At 30.8% G+C, this 18,653-nt stretch overlaps 1 protein-coding gene and 1 long non-coding RNA gene across 4 annotated transcripts in view; one reads left to right on the top strand and one right to left on the bottom strand.

Annotated features, from left to right (window-relative positions):
- Nucleotides 1-2,995: 2,995 nt before the first annotated feature.
- Nucleotides 2,996-4,539, bottom strand: LOC120358348. The gene is made up of 3 exons (XR_005575299.1): nucleotides 4,276-4,539; nucleotides 3,997-4,188; nucleotides 2,996-3,823 (listed from the first exon to the last, which is right to left on the bottom strand). It is a non-coding gene; the product is annotated as an uncharacterized LOC120358348 (long non-coding RNA).
- Nucleotides 4,540-5,098: 559 nt separating this feature from the next.
- Nucleotides 5,099-18,653, top strand: part of LOC105204473 (troponin C) — a 44,194-nt gene continuing 30,639 nt past the window's right edge. The window contains exons 1-2 of one of the 3 annotated variants that reach the window (XM_039452311.1): nucleotides 5,099-5,233; nucleotides 5,864-6,243. In XM_039452311.1, the coding sequence (XP_039308245.1) occupies nucleotides 6,075-6,243 (169 nt within the window). In that variant the 5' untranslated portion in view covers nucleotides 5,099-5,233; nucleotides 5,864-6,074. Of the gene's footprint in view, nucleotides 5,234-5,646; nucleotides 5,783-5,863; nucleotides 6,244-18,653 lie in introns of those variants that run through there. The other 2 variants (XM_011173554.3, XM_039452310.1) reach the window with 2 other exon arrangements.

The raw sequence follows: 18,653 nt of genomic DNA, 5'->3' as shown, positions 1-18,653 counted from the left end.
GGAATTCTATATGATATGCTTGAAATATTATATGCTTTAATATGTACCTAACAATTAATAATTGTTTTATTAATTTTGATTTGTTTCCGATATAACCACAAACTTTAGAATAGATTAATTAATTTTTACAAATAGAAATTTAAACGAAATCCAGTGTTTAGACAAAAAAAATTACAATAAATCTAAATTTAAATCATTCTTTTTAACTTTATCTTTGATTTTTTGTGTTATTATTTAAAAAAATAGAGAGGCTTACTTTTCAAGCATGCTTCTCGGTCTCCACACTTTCGTCATCAATCGGATTACATTTGAGACAGCAATCGTCAATCCTATTAGCCTAGGGAAATTTTCTATACCGACGTTGAGTACCATTGTTCAATCCAATCCGATCGTATTGCCTGAGTTAAGTTAAACCTCGTGCACAACCGGTGGACTGCGTAGAATAATCGAAATATGAAACAATACGATTATAAGGCACGAATTAATTTTAGAAATAGAAACATCATGTATGCAAAATTAAATAAATGTTTTGAATATATTTCCTGTTCGGAATCCGGCTAAGGGTCAATGCACACAGGACGCGTCAACGTGTTACGCGTGGCGGATAGCCAATCATTCTTTTGCTTTCTTATTTCTTTCCATAAAAGCGAAAAAATGATTGGCTACCTCGCCCGCGTAACGCTTTGACGCGTGCTGTGTGCATTGAGCATAATACGTGCCCAGGGGCCCTATTCTTGAAATCATGCAATTAATTTTCGTATACGAAAATGGCAAAGTAACCAATGGGAGAATATTTTTGAATTATTCCATTGGCTATTCTGCCACTTTAGTATACAAAAATTATTCGCATGTTTTCAAGAATAGAGGGCCTGATATTAGGCTTGTTTTCTGTTCCTGCACTAGACTACACTGAAACGTTCCTTCTTGCTTTCACTAACTTTCAAATATATATCTATTTCATTTTAAGTGCACACTAATTCAGGGAGTTCAGGAACAGAAAACAAACATTTGTATGTACTTGACCGAAGCAAAGTTCCGGATGAAGAAATGACTATTTTAAATCATTTGTATTTCATTTGAAGAGTTATGAAGTGCATTTGAAAAGGTTTGTGAGTCCTTCAATTAATTGTAATTAATTTTTTATTTTTACACCGTGTATTTGGCCGAAAAAATTAACCGGAGCTAAATTAAACAAAAATCTTGTATGGATTCGTTTGTATTTCGTTTGAAGACTTTTGAAGTGTCGTCAGAAACGTTTGTGAGTTATCCAGATAATTTTAATAAAATATTTTAAAGTCATGTAATTGACCGAAATATAGATTCCAGGCGCTACTGGTCCTGAAGTACCAGAAGGCGCGTTCGGTGTAATCTCTAGTATTTCGATACTCCTGGTTCTTTCTTGACAGTAAGGATAAACAATGTGCAGTAAGTCACATATTTCCAAAATATCTGGGGGGGCTATTACGGTTTCTGAAACGAGGTGAAAATTACAAAAGTGAGCAAATTCATTAGTTGTTGATCAATAAAGTTATAGATATTCTAGTAAATTTGTTCACTTTTGTAATTTTCATCTCGTTTTAAGAACCGTGATAGCCCCCCTGAGAAGGTGCAATTGGTGTTGCAAAAGCGAATTGGTATTTAATCAACGAGATTCAGAGACGGAAGCACAAGCCCAGGATGATCCTTCCCGAGAAAGCAGTCTTCGTACTTCGTCTGGAACCAAGATTCATAACTCCAGCGATTAGAACCTGTTCGGATGCACTCAAATGCAAAGTACAATAGAATTAATTTTTTCAGAAAGATGAAAATGTATTTAATATTTACACATAAAATAACATTGGATCCAAGATCCTTGACGATAGTTGATGCATCTTTATTTATTTTTGCAAGTAATTTTTTTGGATACTGTATTGATTTTATGTTCAACGCACTATATTTTATTGCAGGTTTGTCGTGCCATGAGATATTTTCCTCCTGAACAATGCAGTATGGTCAATGTTAAAGTGATCGGGTGTTTACTGTTTGTATGTGATGGCGACACACTATAGTTAAACAAACGTCCGTATCTCTCATTATTCTAATAGAAATGTACAAAGCTTATTGATACGTAAGAGAGTCTGATACTTAGGAGAGATAGTTACAAAAGTGAGAAAATAATACATATACAAATAGCAGGATTCTTAACTTATGTCTATGGCCGCGATAATAACATCTTATTTGTTTATATATATATATATATATATATATATATATATATATATATAGTATGTATGAAAAACAGTGATACAGCCGAATAATGAAAAGTACAATTGTGCAATATGTATCAATGGTTCTAACTGCGTGATAGAAGTACTTTGAACGATAACATTAAGTACATATTTTAAGTAATAAATGTGTAATAATTTGGATAATCTTTACACTACAACGAACGTCCGTATCTCTCATTATTCTAATAGAAATGTACAAAGCTTATTGATACGTAAGAGAGTCTGATACTTAGGAGAGATAGTTACAAAAGTGAGAAAATAATACATATATAAATAGCAGGATTCTTAACTTATGTCTATGGCCGCGATAATAACATCTTATTTGTTAATATCTATATATATATATATATATATATATATATTTGTATGAAGAACAGTGATACAGCCGAGTAATGAAAAGTACAATTGTGCAATATGTATCAATGGTTCTAACTGCGTGATAAGTGCTTTGATCGATAACATTAAGTACATATTATAAGTAATAAATGTATAATAATTTGAATAGTAACGAGGCTACAATCCGTTGTCTTTTCTTCTTTTTTGAAATGGCAAATGCTTAATGTATTTCAACGTGAATTAATTAATTATTTACTATGTAATGCCGTTAACTTTGTAAGACGTCGAACGATATAGCAACGGATTGGCTTCAACCCCTGATTTTAAATAGCGACCTTAAAATTCTCGGGGTAAATGTACGAAACAGTCGGCTAAAATTAACTAGAAGTCAATTTTTTTAATTAAATGGAAGATTTATTGATTATACAATTGTAACAATAGCTCTTTGCAGTAACAATATAATTTTACCTGTATTACAAATAGATTTTTTTGTTTGGTACAAGGTATTTTGCATAATGGGAATTTTATTATGTACAGTTTCAGATTAAAACATGGTTAGAATAAATCATGATTAGTATATTTATCATAATTGACTCTATTCCCTTCTGACAGATATTCTACTCCAGAAATCATACCCTAAGAAATGCACTCCATCAACGTTGCCAAACCAGCAACGTTGATGGAGTGCATTTTTGGAGGAAAACATCGCATTCTTTATCGCAGAATCATAAGATCTTGATCAAATTTTTTATCCTTTGTCCTACCGTGGTTTAGATATGTTTCTAATTGCGTCGAGTCTACAAATGTAACCAACTATCCGCAGGACTCAGTATAATTTTATCTTGAGCTTAAAAAAAACCAGTCTAGCTAAGTGCAAGATTCAATAATGTGGAAATTATCTGTGTACTACTTGTTAAACAGTAATTAAAATATGTAAATAACAAATTACCATGCATTTCAATGGCATTCCTCTGTATGTTCTCCCATACTTCTAAGACATTTTCATACAAACTCGTTAGATTATCAAATAAAGTCGAATGCATCAAGAAATATCCTTTCGCCAAAGAGAGCAAGTCGCAGATGGAATATTCCAATCTGTTCTTGAATCACCGGTATAATTATAGTGTGTTGCCATCACATACAAACAGTAAACACCCGATCACTTTAACATTGACCATACTGCATTGTTCAGGAGGAAAATATCTCATGGCACGACAAACCTGCAATAAAATATAGTGCATTGAACATAAAATCAATACAGCACCCAAAAAAATTACTTGCAAAAATAAATAAAGATGCATCAACTATCGTCAAGGATCTTGGATCCAATGTTATTTTATGTGTAAATATTAAATACATTTTCATCTTTCTGAAAAAATTAATTCTATTGTACTTTGCATTTGGGGTGCATCCGAACAGGTTCTAATCGCTGGAGTTATGAATCTTGGTTCCAGACGAAGTACGAAGACTGCTTTCTCGGGAAGGATCATCCTGGGCTTGTGCTTCCGTCTCTGAATCTCGTTGATTAAATACCAATTCGCTTTTGCAACACCAATTGCACCTTCTCAGGGGGGCTATCACGGTTCTTAAAACGAGATGAAAATTACAAAAGTGAACAAATTTACTAGAATATCTATAACTTTATTGATCAACAACTAATGAATTTGCTTACTTTTGTAATTTTCACCTCGTTTCAGAAATAGCCCCCCCCAGATATTTTGGAAATATGTGACTTACTGCACATTGTTTATCCTTACTATCAAGAAAGAACCAGGAGTATCGAAATACTAGAGATTACACCGAACGCGCCTTCTGGTACTTCAGGACCAGTAGCGCCTGGAATCTATATTTCGGTCAATTACATGACTTTAAAATATTTTATTAAAATTATCTGGATAACTCACAAACGTTTCTGACGACACTTCAAAAGTCTTCAAACGAAATACAAACGAATCCATACAAGATTTTTGTTTAATTTAACTCCGGTTAATTTTTTCGGCCAAATACACGGTGTAAAAATAAAAAATTAATTACAATTAATTGAAGGACTCACAAACCTTTTCAAATGCACTTCATAACTCTTCAAACGAAATACAAACGATTTAAAATAGTCATTTCTTCATCCGGAACTTTGCTTCGGTCAAGTACACCCAAGGACTTTGATTCTGTCCATGGGGAAATTTTTCAAACTGAAAAGTCGCTATCTTTCTACATACTTACAGTTCATGATTAACGTAACAACCAATAAGCTCTAGTTGTTTCATTAATCATGAACTGCGAGTATGTAGAAAGTGGTGACTTCTCAGTTTGGAAAATTTCCCCATGGACAGAATCAAAGTCCTTGGGTGTACATACGAATAAAACAAATGGCTTCTTACTTCTTTGAGCATATCATGGCTGCGTTCCGATATACACTGCAAGTACTGAAAATCTATAGTTCACGTTACGTATACTATAGATTTTCAGTACTGAATTTCGGAACGCAGCCCATGCTATCCCTTCTACCATGCTGCACACACCATACTACTCCCACCACGGTTCGTTATTCATCGCACGGATTTCCGAATTCCGTGGTTCATTGTCATCGTTCATCTCTTGTTGTCTCTCTTGTTTCTTGCAACTGATTGGAAGTAGGAACAGATTATTAACTCGATGTCAAGTTAACAAATTGAGGCCCGGTTTTTCATTCCGTTTGTTTTCTGTTCCTGAACTCTCTAAATAAGTGTACACTTAAAATGAAATAGATAGATATTTCAAAGTTAGCGAAAGCAAAAAAGAACGTTCCAGTGCAGTCTAGTGCAGGAATAGAAAACACGTCTATTATCTGCCGTTTGTTTTCTGTTCTTGAACTCCCTGAATTAGTGTGCACTTAAAATGAAATAGATCAGTCTAGTGCAGGAATAGAAAACAAGCCGCATGAGTGAAGCTCATTGGATAAAACATTAGAGGCTTGTTTTCTATTCCTGCACTAGACTGCACTGGAACGTTCCATCTTGCTTTCACTAACTTTTAAATATATATCTATTTCATTTTAAGTGCACACTAATTCAGGGAGTTCAGGAACAGAAAACAAACGGCAGGTTAAATTTAACCACAAGTTAACCGGATAATGAAAAATCGAGCCTGAATATATTATTTTTAAGTAGTTTTGAAACGTAGTTCATGTAATCCAATGCGTGGTGTGATTTTTTCGTTCTTTATGATTTTTTCTGTGATTTACTAAATATTGCGTAATATATTGACCGTGTTTGTTTTTTTAGGATGACATATCCGTCGTCTTCAGGCATATTACTCCAGGTTCCTGTTGTTATTCAGTTAGAGTGATAAAATCGTCGCTGGAGCGACAACGTAAATCTACCCCTTAAAATTAAGATCGATACCGGCAATTCGGATGGGAAATTCGGCCGACCATTCTCGATCAGACGGGCGTAAACTATTTCGAGAAGCAACGTTTGTGACGAGACGGTGATTATGGTGAGCGCGAGCAGTGTCGTGGCGCATTTCGTGAAATTGCTGGTGACTGCGGTATGCATGGGACATCTTGCCGAGCCTTATCGGACGAGGGCCTTGCCAATCACATGGTCCCTGCGTGCCTTTGTAATCCTCTTCATGCATTCGATTTTAGGGATCTTCAGATTTGGTAAGACATATCTTTGCTTCTTTCAAATCTGAGTAATACTGAAGGAGACGGTCTTCCTCACCAATTTTGGTGAAATTAGGCTCATTTGACGCGTTTTTACATAAAACTAACGAATCTGGCGGAAAAAAAGTGTCGCTCTGCCACGTGAACTGAGATATCAATCGTTAAAGTTATTTTTTTTTTTTTTAAGGTTCCTCCCCGGGTGGGGAAGCTAGTGCCTTCCGTCTGCCGTTGCGACGATATAGCACAATCGTTAAAGTTAGTGATTGTGCAGGTTAGAATACCAGTCATCTCGGCGTAATATAATGAACTGAGCATGCGTTGTGATAGAAATGTGCACGAAATTTGAAATGTTCCTTTATTAATAATTACATCACTGCTATATTTACTACACTTGATTGTGCAATGTATATTTTACCCCCCCCCCTTCCCCTTGTTAATTATAAAATATATATAAATATTAATTATAAAATATATAAATATTATAAAAATGTTTAATAAAAAATAAACATTGTGTTGAATTAAAAATGATTAGTTTTAATGCCTCAATAAAAAAATCTACATTGCACAAAAACTAATGATTTTTTTAATTCAACATAATGTTCTGGCAAATACAAGCAAGTGTAATAAATGTGGCAGTGATATAATTATTAATAAACATTTCAAATTTCGTGCACATTTCTATCACAACGCATGCTCAGTTTGTTGCATTACACCGAGATGACTGGTATTCTAATTTGTACAATTGCTAACATTAACGATTGATATTTTGGTTTGCGTTGCAGAGCGACTTTTTTCTGCCAGATTTGTTAATTTCATGTGAAAACGCGTCGAACGAGGCTAATTTCATCAAACTTGGTGAGGAAGACTGTCTCCTTCAGTATTACCCTTTTTTTCTTTAATTTTATTTAGTTCTGTGAGTTTATTACAACACTCTTGATTATCTTTGCAAGTAATCTGAAAATGATATCATAACTAATAAAATGTTAAAAAAAGGACCTTATATTTTGAAAACAGATAATGTTCATCAAAACAAGAACAAAAGGTCTAGTAAACATGGAATCTAAAATAAATACTTGACGTATAGGACAGTCTTTTTTCAGATAGCATAGTGGATTCACAAAGTATTCTACAAGTTTTCTATTTTTGGAATTAATTCTTTAGGAATTCATAGAAGAACACAACAAGAATACCTCAAAAAATTACATGCATTATGTTTAGAATTCCTGAGAATTTAGAGCATTCATATAGAGCTCCATCCATATCAAATATACTTTATGAGTTTAAGGAGAATAGTTTTTAGAATAAAGAAAGGACTAAAAAATATCCAGTAAACATCAACTAACGGAAACATTACATCAATATTATAATTTTTAAAAATTTATAATTTTACTCAATGTTAAAACACATGTATTATACTACATGCAAAACACAAGACACAATACATATAATACATACTGGTTGAGAAAAGCGAAAAAATATTGCATGATGAGTATGACTGATTACAGTACACAAACTTGCAATTATCTTCTTCATTTTGTCGATGAAATCTTGCTTTGATTTGAGTTATGCCAACTCTAGATGCTCAAAGTAAATGATGGGAAAGAAGGATCTATAGCTTCCCCAGACAGAATTTCAGTACTTCAACAATGTTGTTGATGGTTCGAGGCATTGATAATATTCACAGGAGTGAATTCTCACCATGTTTGAATTATCCACAGAAGTTGTTAATTTTCTGTAAGCCCGACACAGAAGATACCTTTATGGTGTAAGCTGTACAGAATGATCACGTAAATGCAATTCTCCAAGATGATTACATGAGAGTTCGGATATTCAAGTTCCTCATAAATTCTCAGATTATTTATTCAAAGTATTAAGTCGTAAAGTATTTATTATAATTTATTATAATAAACTTTTGAGGAATACTTTAAGATGAGCTAATTTCGATTAATTCTCCAAGAATTCTTTAAATATTTATTTTTTATAATTCTGTATGTATTTAAAATAAAATCTTTATGAATTTCTATTCGCTCACTCTGTGCTGTCTGGGATTTAGCATTGTTATAGGAGATAGATAGAGATGATCTAAAAATAAGAAAATTACATCTGCTCATATTGAATTTTATATGGAATAGACTTCTATTAAATTATTTACTGTTTAAATTGCATAGAATAACAAAAATGTACTGTTGCTACAGTTGTGAAACTTTTTATGTAGCCAAACAAAAAAGCAACTTAAAATGATTAAAGAATCTCGGATAACAATAAAGTGCAGATTACTTTCAGTGATCTTTTAGTATTGACTGCAATTATAAATTTGATCAAACAAAATTAAGAATTTTGACAATAACTTTTATACAACTTTGAAGAAAATTATTCCTAAGAAAATATAACACATATAGTAGAGACAATGGTATAGTATCTTAACAAATAGAGTAATACAAATCTCCCGGATGTGTATTAACTTTCAAGCTTGCTGTGAACATTACGTAAAAGTGGAGACACGCATGTATCGGAAAATCGTACAATTTGAGAGATCATTGTCTTTATCTATACTTTATTTTTAAGTATCTTTTGCTTAACCTACTGGGTTATTCATTTAGAATTAATTTTCATTACTTTTTTTAAGTATAAAAAATTCTTCAGTGACTTACACATTTTAACATATCTATAGAAAGTATGATTGTTAATTTAAAAAAAATTATATATAAATGTTCTAACTAATAAACCTATAAGATCAAAGAAATGTACATTTTTATAAAAAAATTTATAACGTTGAAACAAAAATTACTTATACAATACTTTCATACTTTAAAGATGACATTTCAAGAACAATAAAAAAGTAAATAGTTCAAGTGTCAACTCAAGAAGTTGAGTTATTCAGTAATCTGAAAATAATGGTTTTTAAAGCAAGGAAATGATGATATTATGGATTGTGTTATTATGGTCACTTAGGTGATAAATTCTAGTAATTACTTATGATATTATTTGTTTATTAGCCTGCCATTATGTAATGACGCCAATAGCCGATACAAAATCAATACACAGTAGCCATCATTTGTTATAAGGTTTTAATTTTCGATCATTTTGAAAATTGTTCAAGATACATTATAATATTTAATTACAAATACTTTATTTTTTTAAACTTAAGCGTAATATCACACGAATGTATGTACACTTAGGTGTTTTTTTGTTATTTAACATTTTATTCGGCTGTACACATTTCGAGTTATGCAAAGGACTTTTGCTGAGCAAAGTTAAACAATAACATTGAATTTTGTTAATATGGGCCCCCTTATAACATCTCAAGCCTAATACAGTCTTTTTTAAAGTTTTTATATAAAAGTAGTTATTTGATAAGTTGATTGTAGTTTTACTGTTAATCTGTAGTTTCCTTTACACATTATAGATTTTTAGTATAGTAATTTATATGCGGAAGGTTTATTTGTACATATATACATTTGCACATATTCTGCAATATTTTCTCTTTATTTTGAATAAATATGTTATTTTGTAATAAAACTATGTTTTTTAATTAAATCCAATTTTTTAAATTTATTCTTATAATAGGTCATATTACCTCTGTTCCTTTTTTACCCATTATGCAGTTTTGCTACATTTTCATGTATAATATTCGATAATAAACGTGTCATAAGTTTCATTTGAAACTAGAATCTATTGAAGAACAATTTAATGAATATAATTAAGTTTTTAATTAAAAATATTGATTATTGACAAAGTTAAGGCAATGCTGGAGTCATCTGTATACGCGAATATTTTTGAATCAGCAGATCTTTAATTAAAGACACAAATTGAAAAATCTTGTAGAATTAAAGTATATCCTAGTGAAAAAGTTTCTCAGAATTATTTAATCTCAGAAATAGGAGAGACCGGGGCTATTCGAAAGACGGGGCAATTTGGAAAATGGAAATATCTTTTTATGGATAGATGTTAAAAATTTATTTTAAATGCTGTAAATGCGTCCTAATGTAACGATGCTGCTAACAAAGTTTTGTTGGCAATGGCGTTATATTGAAGTAGTAGCAGCAAAAAATGTTTTGCGACAGTCGAAGTAATTTCTGACAGTTAGCATTTCTTCGAAATTTAAGTAAGATATATAAAATTCTTTTTAAAAACTTTGAATGTCGCGTCCAGTTGAATGTATTTAAAACATTTCGTGTTTACTTTTTGCTGTGTGATGGTTATTTTGGTAGATCATAAGCAATAATGTGCACAGTTGACATCGGGGTTATTTGAAACACCAAACGTTGAATCGTCGTATGAACGATTTTTTTTCTTTCATATTCTACGTACCAAAATACACAATTTAATACTCAATAGATGTAATTACACGAAATACAAATAGTCCCTGACTTGTTCCAAAAACGCTAAAGCAATAAAATTCTCTATTGTGCGTTTGTATTCTTTTATTGTATGTAACATTTCTCCATAATACTATATATCCTTTTCTGAATAAAACTAAGTCTTAACAATAGCTTCTTTTTCTAACAAGCAAACCTACCCAACTGTTACACTCCGATTTTGATGAGCTTTGAATATGTTGTAGTCTAGGTCAAAATAAGAGACACGTATTTTTTTATAAGGGCCCATACGCACTTTTAGGGGATGAAACACCTCTTTGAAGAAAAAGACTTTTCTTTTTCGAAGCGTATATCGTCGAAACTATAAGAGACAGAAAAAAATGTTCTAATTAAAAGTTAAATGGCATGAAAAGTACTATACAACAGTGATAAAAAAATTTTTTTTTTTAATTTTTTTTATACTTTTCCTCATCACCTACCAATTTTTTTCAAAATTTTTATTTCTTTTTATAAGCGGAAAAAAGTTTATTTTATTACGAATCCAACGATGTATAAGAAAGTTATATTCCGACATTTCCATTTGCCAAAAATAATTAAAAACTTCTCTATATTCATGGTACGCGCACCCGTCCGTGTGCTACGGAAGTGTCCCTTTCCAATTTTGACGAGTTTTTAATATGTTGTTTTCTATTTATTCTATTTCTATATTAATTAGTTGATTTCTGAAAAATGTGTCTTTGGGCTACAACTTTATCATACATGTTTAAATTTGTTGTTAGGCTATAAGTTTTGATATAAGATAAATTTTTAATTTTTCAAAAATTTAGAAGAGGAGGGAAGAAGATTTTGAGAAAAATGACATTTTCAAAAAACCTGAGCGAACGGTTATAAAGTACATAGAAAGCCATAAAACTTTTATTTGAAACTTTTTTTTATATCTTTTACCGTTTCGACAGTATTACCTCAGAAATTAAACAATCAATTTTTTTCAACAGCGTGTTTCACCCCCTTAACGGTCATATGAGCGTATAAAAAATGCGTGTCCCATATTTTTATGTGTATTACAACATATTAAAAACTCGTCAAAATTGGAAAGGGACACTTCCGTAGCACACGGACGGGTGCGCGTACCATGAGTATAGAGAAGTTTTTAATTATTTTTGGCAAATGGAAATGTCGGAATATAACTTTGTTATACATCGTTGGATTTGTAATAAAATAAACTTTATTCCGCTTATAAAAAGAAATAAAAATTTTGAAAAAAATTGGTAGGTGATGAGGAAAAGTACAAAAAAAATTTAAAAAAAAAAATTTTTTTATCACTGTTGTATAGTACTTTTCATGCCATTTAACTTTTAATTAGAACATTTTTTTCTATCTCTTATAGTTTCGACGATATACGCTTCGAAAAAAAAAAGTCTTTTTCTTCAAAGAGGTGTTTCATCCCCTAAAAGTGCGTATGGGCCCTTATAAAAAAATACGTGTCTCTTATTTTGACCTAGACTACAACATATTCAAAGCTCATCAAAATCGGAGTGTAACAGTTGGGTAGGTTTGCTTGTAAGACTTTCGGAGTATTTGTGAAAAATCTTCTAATTTTTATAAAAATTATGAAAAAAATTTTCACCAGGATAGGTAACAAGGTCCACAGGCTACAATTTGGTATAAAAAACAAAAAAAATTATAAAAATATAGTTTTGTTAGCCAAAATTTGTTGCGCATAGAAAGGAGAATGTTAAACGGAGACCATTTTTAGCCTAGAACTGACACCTAAGTTATTTATCAGAAACTGTTTATGGTACCCTCTAATAGCAGAAAAAAAATAATAATTTGTCCCCTAAGCCCAGGGAAAGTTATCAAAAATCGGAATTTATGATTGATATTGAAGTAGACATATGAATTTTTTAAGCATTATACTATTAAAATAAAATTAATTGCGCATTTATGCGCTCAAAAGTTTAGTAGTAAATGTAAAAAGCATGAGATTTTGGTTTTGATAATATGCAGGGTATCTGAAAATCCCGGATCCTTTAAATTTTTAAATAACACTAGCCTGCGAAATAGTTTCTTGCGAATGTAATAAGACGACGTAATTTTTATAGATTTTTGCGTATTAAATATGAATTTGTTGTCGAAATTTGACTATTACGTTATGATTTTGAAAAAAATGATATCAAATAGCGTTTTTTCTTGAGACACACCGAGTGCGTGCTTGGTGTAACTTTGCACCGCACCAGTTGCGTATAAGCGCTGCACTACACTCAAGTAGTGTAGCTGCTTTATACTGTCGTGTTTATCTCACGTTTTACACCGTTACACCGCCCCTTTGAGACGGTGCACAGTAATCTGGCGCATGATTTTAGGGGAACTAAATTCAATTTTTTTATGTCAACTAAAATTTAATTTAACTTCTTATTCTCATATCAAATACTCCAATTAAGGATAAAATAAAAAAAAATATTAAAAAAAATACCTAAACATAATAATAGTATAATAACATATGAGAAACGTGTTAAGATCAGACTAAAATTCGTGACAGATGCTATAGTTTTGTAATAGTATTTTTAAATCTAACTATAGTTGGATTAAAAAATACTATTAAATAATAAAAAAATTAAACCAATAAAAAATATAAAAAAAATTTTTTTATAATATAAAATATACAAACCAATAAAAAAATAAAAAATAATGAAAAATAAAAACTAATAAAAAATATAAATATTAATGAAAAAATTAAAAAAAAAATGGAATTGACAACGTCCTCGTTTCGTGACTCTGAGTTTAAACAACATACACAAACTGAGTTTAAACACACTATCTGAGTGTTGCACTAGTGGGTAATAGTGAAGTTAGGGAGAAATTCTAAAAAAGGTAAAAAACGACGATTTTGAAGATCTTCTTGGTGTTGTAGCATCCGCACCAAAATGTTTAACTAAATTCCATTTACGCTACGTGAATGTATAAACTTTTAGCTTTAAAATCTATTTTGTTTTATTTTGCTGAAATCTTTCGTTTTCTAGGTATAGTTGGAAGAAGAAATAATGGTTTTGTACGCATTTCACGAGTACGAATAGTTATTTGGGACGTATTTTTGAATATGAAAACGTTAATAGAATTTTGCTACACATCACAAAAACAATGAAGCATTATAATTGTTCTTGCTTCGCTTGATTGTTTTGTGATGTGATAGCTAAATTTTATTTATGTTTTCATATTTAGTATTCCAAATTACGTCCGAAATAACTACGGAATTTAGAAAAACATTTTGTTACGGATGCTACATCATAAAAACCTTCTTCAAAATCGTCTTTTTTATTTTTTTGACACCGCTTTTTTTAAAATCACGTAACGTGATAGCCAAATCCCGACAATGGATTTGTCTTCAGCGCGCAAAAATCTATAAAAATCACGTCGTCTTATCACATTTGCAAGAAAATTGTTTATTTTTGCAAGCTAGTAGGGAGTTTGGAGAGTTGTGAGCCCGGTTTTGTTTTTGAACGATAACTACCACAAAAATTGATATTTACGCATCTGAAAGGTTGGATTCTTTATTACACCTCGAAAGGCAACTACTGACTTAAAAAGTTCATTGAAAGATATAACGGTTGTAAAATTTTGATATGCTTGACAAAAGTGTATTTTTTGAATTTTCAAAACTTTTGGGGCCACGACTTAAAATGGCAAATAATGACATATTTTGGTGATTATTCTCTATTTAAGTTGTAGAAAAAAGAAAATTAAGATAATTTTGATAAAAAAATAAAATCCGTATAATCTGATTAGTCAGATTTGAAGTGAACACAGGTATAATAGCTGGTTTTTAAATTGGCACATTTCAAGTGCACAACTCGATTGCATTCATTGCAATGTATGGAATTGTTTTTGTTCAATTTCTTCGGCATAACACCTTTGCAGATGATGCAGAATTCTTCTGAAACAAGATTGCCCAATTTTTTATTTGAAGCGGTTGAAGGATCTACGTTTAGTTTCGAAATGTAGTGAGTCAATTTGCACCTATCGATGTTATATGCTCGATTAACGGACCGCACCGCTTTTTTCTCAATTAATTGTCACCTCTTTGATGGCAGCCATTATGATAATATCGATCGCTGGCTGACTAGATTCACTTGTATACTTATGACGCGGCATGATGACTAATATCTACAATTAAAACACGAAAAAATCACGAAAACTACTAAATTTACTATGAAATTGCAACTCCCCTAAAATGGTGGCTTACAATTCCCCAAATGCTACGTTATCAAAATGGCCGCATAGTAATTAACACATCGAATGTTTGTGCAAAATTTCTGTTGTGCATCGAAACGGTAATTTACCAGTAATAATTTTGTAATATATTTATTTTTTCAATCAGCTTGCAAAAATAAGTAAGATTACAAATACAAATGGTCGAAAAAACTTTTTGAAGAAAATTAGAAAACAAAATCTGGAGAGACACTTAGATTGTGTGTTGACGCGACGAGTGCTAGTCAAAAAGTAAGATCGTTTGGAGAGAAACATTTTACCGTAGTTGGAACATGTTAAAATTTCACATTTGGCCGACTTTGAGTGCTGGCTCGTAACTCCTCAAATTCCCCTATTATTTAAAGGATCCAGGAATTTTTGGAGACTCTGTACATTATGCAAACCAAAATCTCATGCTCTCTACATTTACTATTAACCTTTTTGAGTATATAAATACGCAATTAATTTTATTTCAATAGTATAATGCTTAAAAAACACTAATATGTCTACTTCAGCATCAATTATAAATTTCGATTTTTAGTGAGTCTGGAGGACAATTAATAATCATTTTGTGCTATTAGAAGGTCTCATAAATAGTTTCTAATAAATAACTTAGGGGTCGGTTGTAGGTCCAAAAATGGCTTCTGTTTAATATTCTTTTTTGAGACTTTGTACGTATAATATAAGCATGTCGCGGACTCGAAATTACAATAAAGAACAACACTGTGCTTTTAGAATGAGTCTAGAAGCTATAGTGTAAGAAAAATGATTTGAAAATTTCATATATACATTTGCATGTGAAATCGGCGTGAAACGTAAAACAGAGCAATTATATAACGTGATAGTTGAGAGATTTTGCATTAGATGGCGTTAAAATCGAAGACAAGAACAAATAATGTATTTATAAGTGCGCCTGACAAAGAGCGCTGACTTGCTCGTCTAATCTTAGCATTGTTTTTCTCATTTCTTCACCTCGCATGCGATCACGTGCCGATCGATTCTCCGTCTAAGAAAAATCTGTAATCCCGACATCGAGTTCGGTCATCACTCCTCGTCTTAAGGTATAAAATATAAATGGATAGCCACGTCATTTTCTTTATTATACAAATGGATATAAATTAGTATTATATTGTATTTACATGTTAAATATACTTATTAACGATACAATTTATTATTAAAATAATGTTTCGAAACTTAAAATTAATTACGAGAAACATTTTTGAATATTATTTACAGTATTTGCTGTTATCTGTATAAAATTATTTAGATAATTATCTAGATAAAGAAATAGCTTTGTCTTATCTTTATCTAGATTATTATAGTGTACATTATCTTTATCTTAGATTTAAAAAATATTATCTTTTTCAAATTATCTAAGATAATGCGAATTACGAGAATGAAGTATTGTCTTTAGCCTCAGTCTCCAAGTTACCATTTATCTTAACAGATTTTTTTCAAGAATTAAAAAATTTATTGCTAGTACTGAAAATCTATAGATACGTAATGTGAATTATTTTTAGTACTATACATGGCAATATACATATATTGAAACGCAATTTAGATCAACAGTAGTGCAATACAAAAATTATCTCAAAACTATAAAATTGAAAACTTTTACCAGGAATTTTCTCAGGCATTATACACTCGACAGCAAAATTAAAGCATCATTCTGACTCTTAAAAATAGGCAAAATGCAAGAGAGTGTAACTTTGTCAAAAATGATCAAAAAAAATATTTAAAAAAGCATTTTAAAGCTTGAAATCTCTAGTTTCGAAATTGATAATTCATTAAACGATTTACTGATTGTTTATGAAGCTATACGGATTTAAATGGGAACGCGTTATATCTCGAAATTTTTTACAAACTTTGCAAAGCTCCACGGCGTGAAATAAAAATTGCACGTAAATGCGGTTTACAGCATTTAAAAGTGTAAATTTTTACTTTTAATTTGCGTACTTGTTGAGCGTTTTATGATTTTTTTTTCACTGAGTTATTCAACATTGAATCAAAAATGTTTTTTTTGTTTTAATGTTGAATAACTCTGTGAATAAAAATCGTATAACTTTTAACAGGTATACAAATTAAAGGAAAAGATTAAGCCTTATAGCTGGATCTTAATGCTGATATTTATATCACTTATTTATACACCTTTTCAAATTCACAAAACTGCGCGCCGAATAACTTTTCGGTTCTAAAATACAATTCTAAGTTGAACAAGAATTAGTAATATGATATTAAATTTAAAATTAATTTAATAATAACTCTCTAAATATGTGAACTTTTTCTGCTCTAAAAAACTATAAAGAATTGTTGCGAAAAAGTTTATAAGTATAAAAAAGTACTTATTTCTATATGATAGGATTATGTGTTCCCCAAAGATAGTGTTTTGAAACGTCCTGATTCAAGGTCATTTTCGTATTGAGGTTAGTAATGTATCAAACCTATTCTCTAATTGTAAGCACAAAACTTTTTAAAGAGGGAATACAGACCATTGTTTATCCCGGTTTATAGACTGTGTTCCGATATGCACTGCCAATACTGAAAAATCTATAGTTTATGTAATGTATATTGTAGATTCTCAGTGTACATCAGAATGCGGTTGTAGTATGATTCCATCATGAGCTGTAATATTAAGAAAAAAAAAAGAAATGCGGTGAGTCACTCGATACATGTAGACAGGTTAATTTTAGGATGTATAGTATTGTATTTTACTGTTGCATTTTTCCTTGTTTTGATAAATGTTAATATGCAATCCTTTTTTAATACTCTGCTATTACTGCGTTGCTATTTTTCCAATTTCGATTTTATAAAGTATTTTGCTTTTAATTTTGTACTTAACACATCTTTTGATAATTTTTTTCTTTCAATTGGTATCTTCTTTGTTTAAAATGCAATAATTTATAGGTATGGACTACCCAAGATTCCAAGTCATAAAATTGGGGGGAGGGGTCAGAATGAAGAGTAATTAATACAAAATAATACATAGCCACATACACAGTATTTAATTATTGTGTCAGGAATGGGAGAGAAAGATATTTTTCTGCATTTGTCATTGTTAAAGATTTATGGTAATTCATGTAAATTATTTGCTACCATTGAAACACGTAAAAAACTGTCACAAGAATATATTAAACCATAGAATACGTTGATTTAAATTTACTTTGAAGATTTTTTTTTAATTGTTTTGAAGATAAATAACTTTAGAGGGAATATCAGTACATGTTCTGCAACAGAAAAAATTCAAGGAATAATGCTAGATGATAAAGGCGAAAATCAATAATAACATAATTATGATTAAAAGGGAAACAATTGCTAGGCTATTTTCAAGTCTATTTTTAAAATTATTTTTCTAAGAAACAATTGACTTCAAATTAACGTGGTTTATTTCTCTATTTAAAAGTATAAGTATACAGGGTGAATCATAATGGTTGTCCTAACGTTTTACCATAAGAGATAACTTATTGACTGCAACTGTAAGGCTGAAGTCCCATGGATTGATATTTTTCGTATATCGCGTAATCGATCATAGGTGTTTTATGTTTTTTATTGTACCTGTTTTAAACAATTTATTGGTTACGCGTTACGCGGATAACATCAGTCCATAAGACTTCAACTTTACAGTTGCAGTCAGTAAGTCATCTCTTATGGTAAAACGTTGGAACAACCATTATGATTTACTCTGTATATATTAAATTCGACCAATTTATAATTATTATAGAAGAAGTAGCTTTCTGTTAAAAAATAATATTTGAACTATTGACGTTTTCTTTCATTACTCCAAAGAAAAAAATGTTTTAAAATACAAGGATGCAGATTTGTTCACAATGAAGACAATAAAGCCAA

This window comes from Solenopsis invicta, chromosome 8, assembly GCF_016802725.1.
Source record: "Solenopsis invicta isolate M01_SB chromosome 8, UNIL_Sinv_3.0, whole genome shotgun sequence".
In the NCBI taxonomy this organism is placed as follows: domain Eukaryota; kingdom Metazoa; phylum Arthropoda; class Insecta; order Hymenoptera; family Formicidae; genus Solenopsis; species Solenopsis invicta.
The sequence above is the reverse complement of the archived record's forward strand: the minus strand, read 5'-3'. Positions and strand labels throughout refer to the sequence as shown.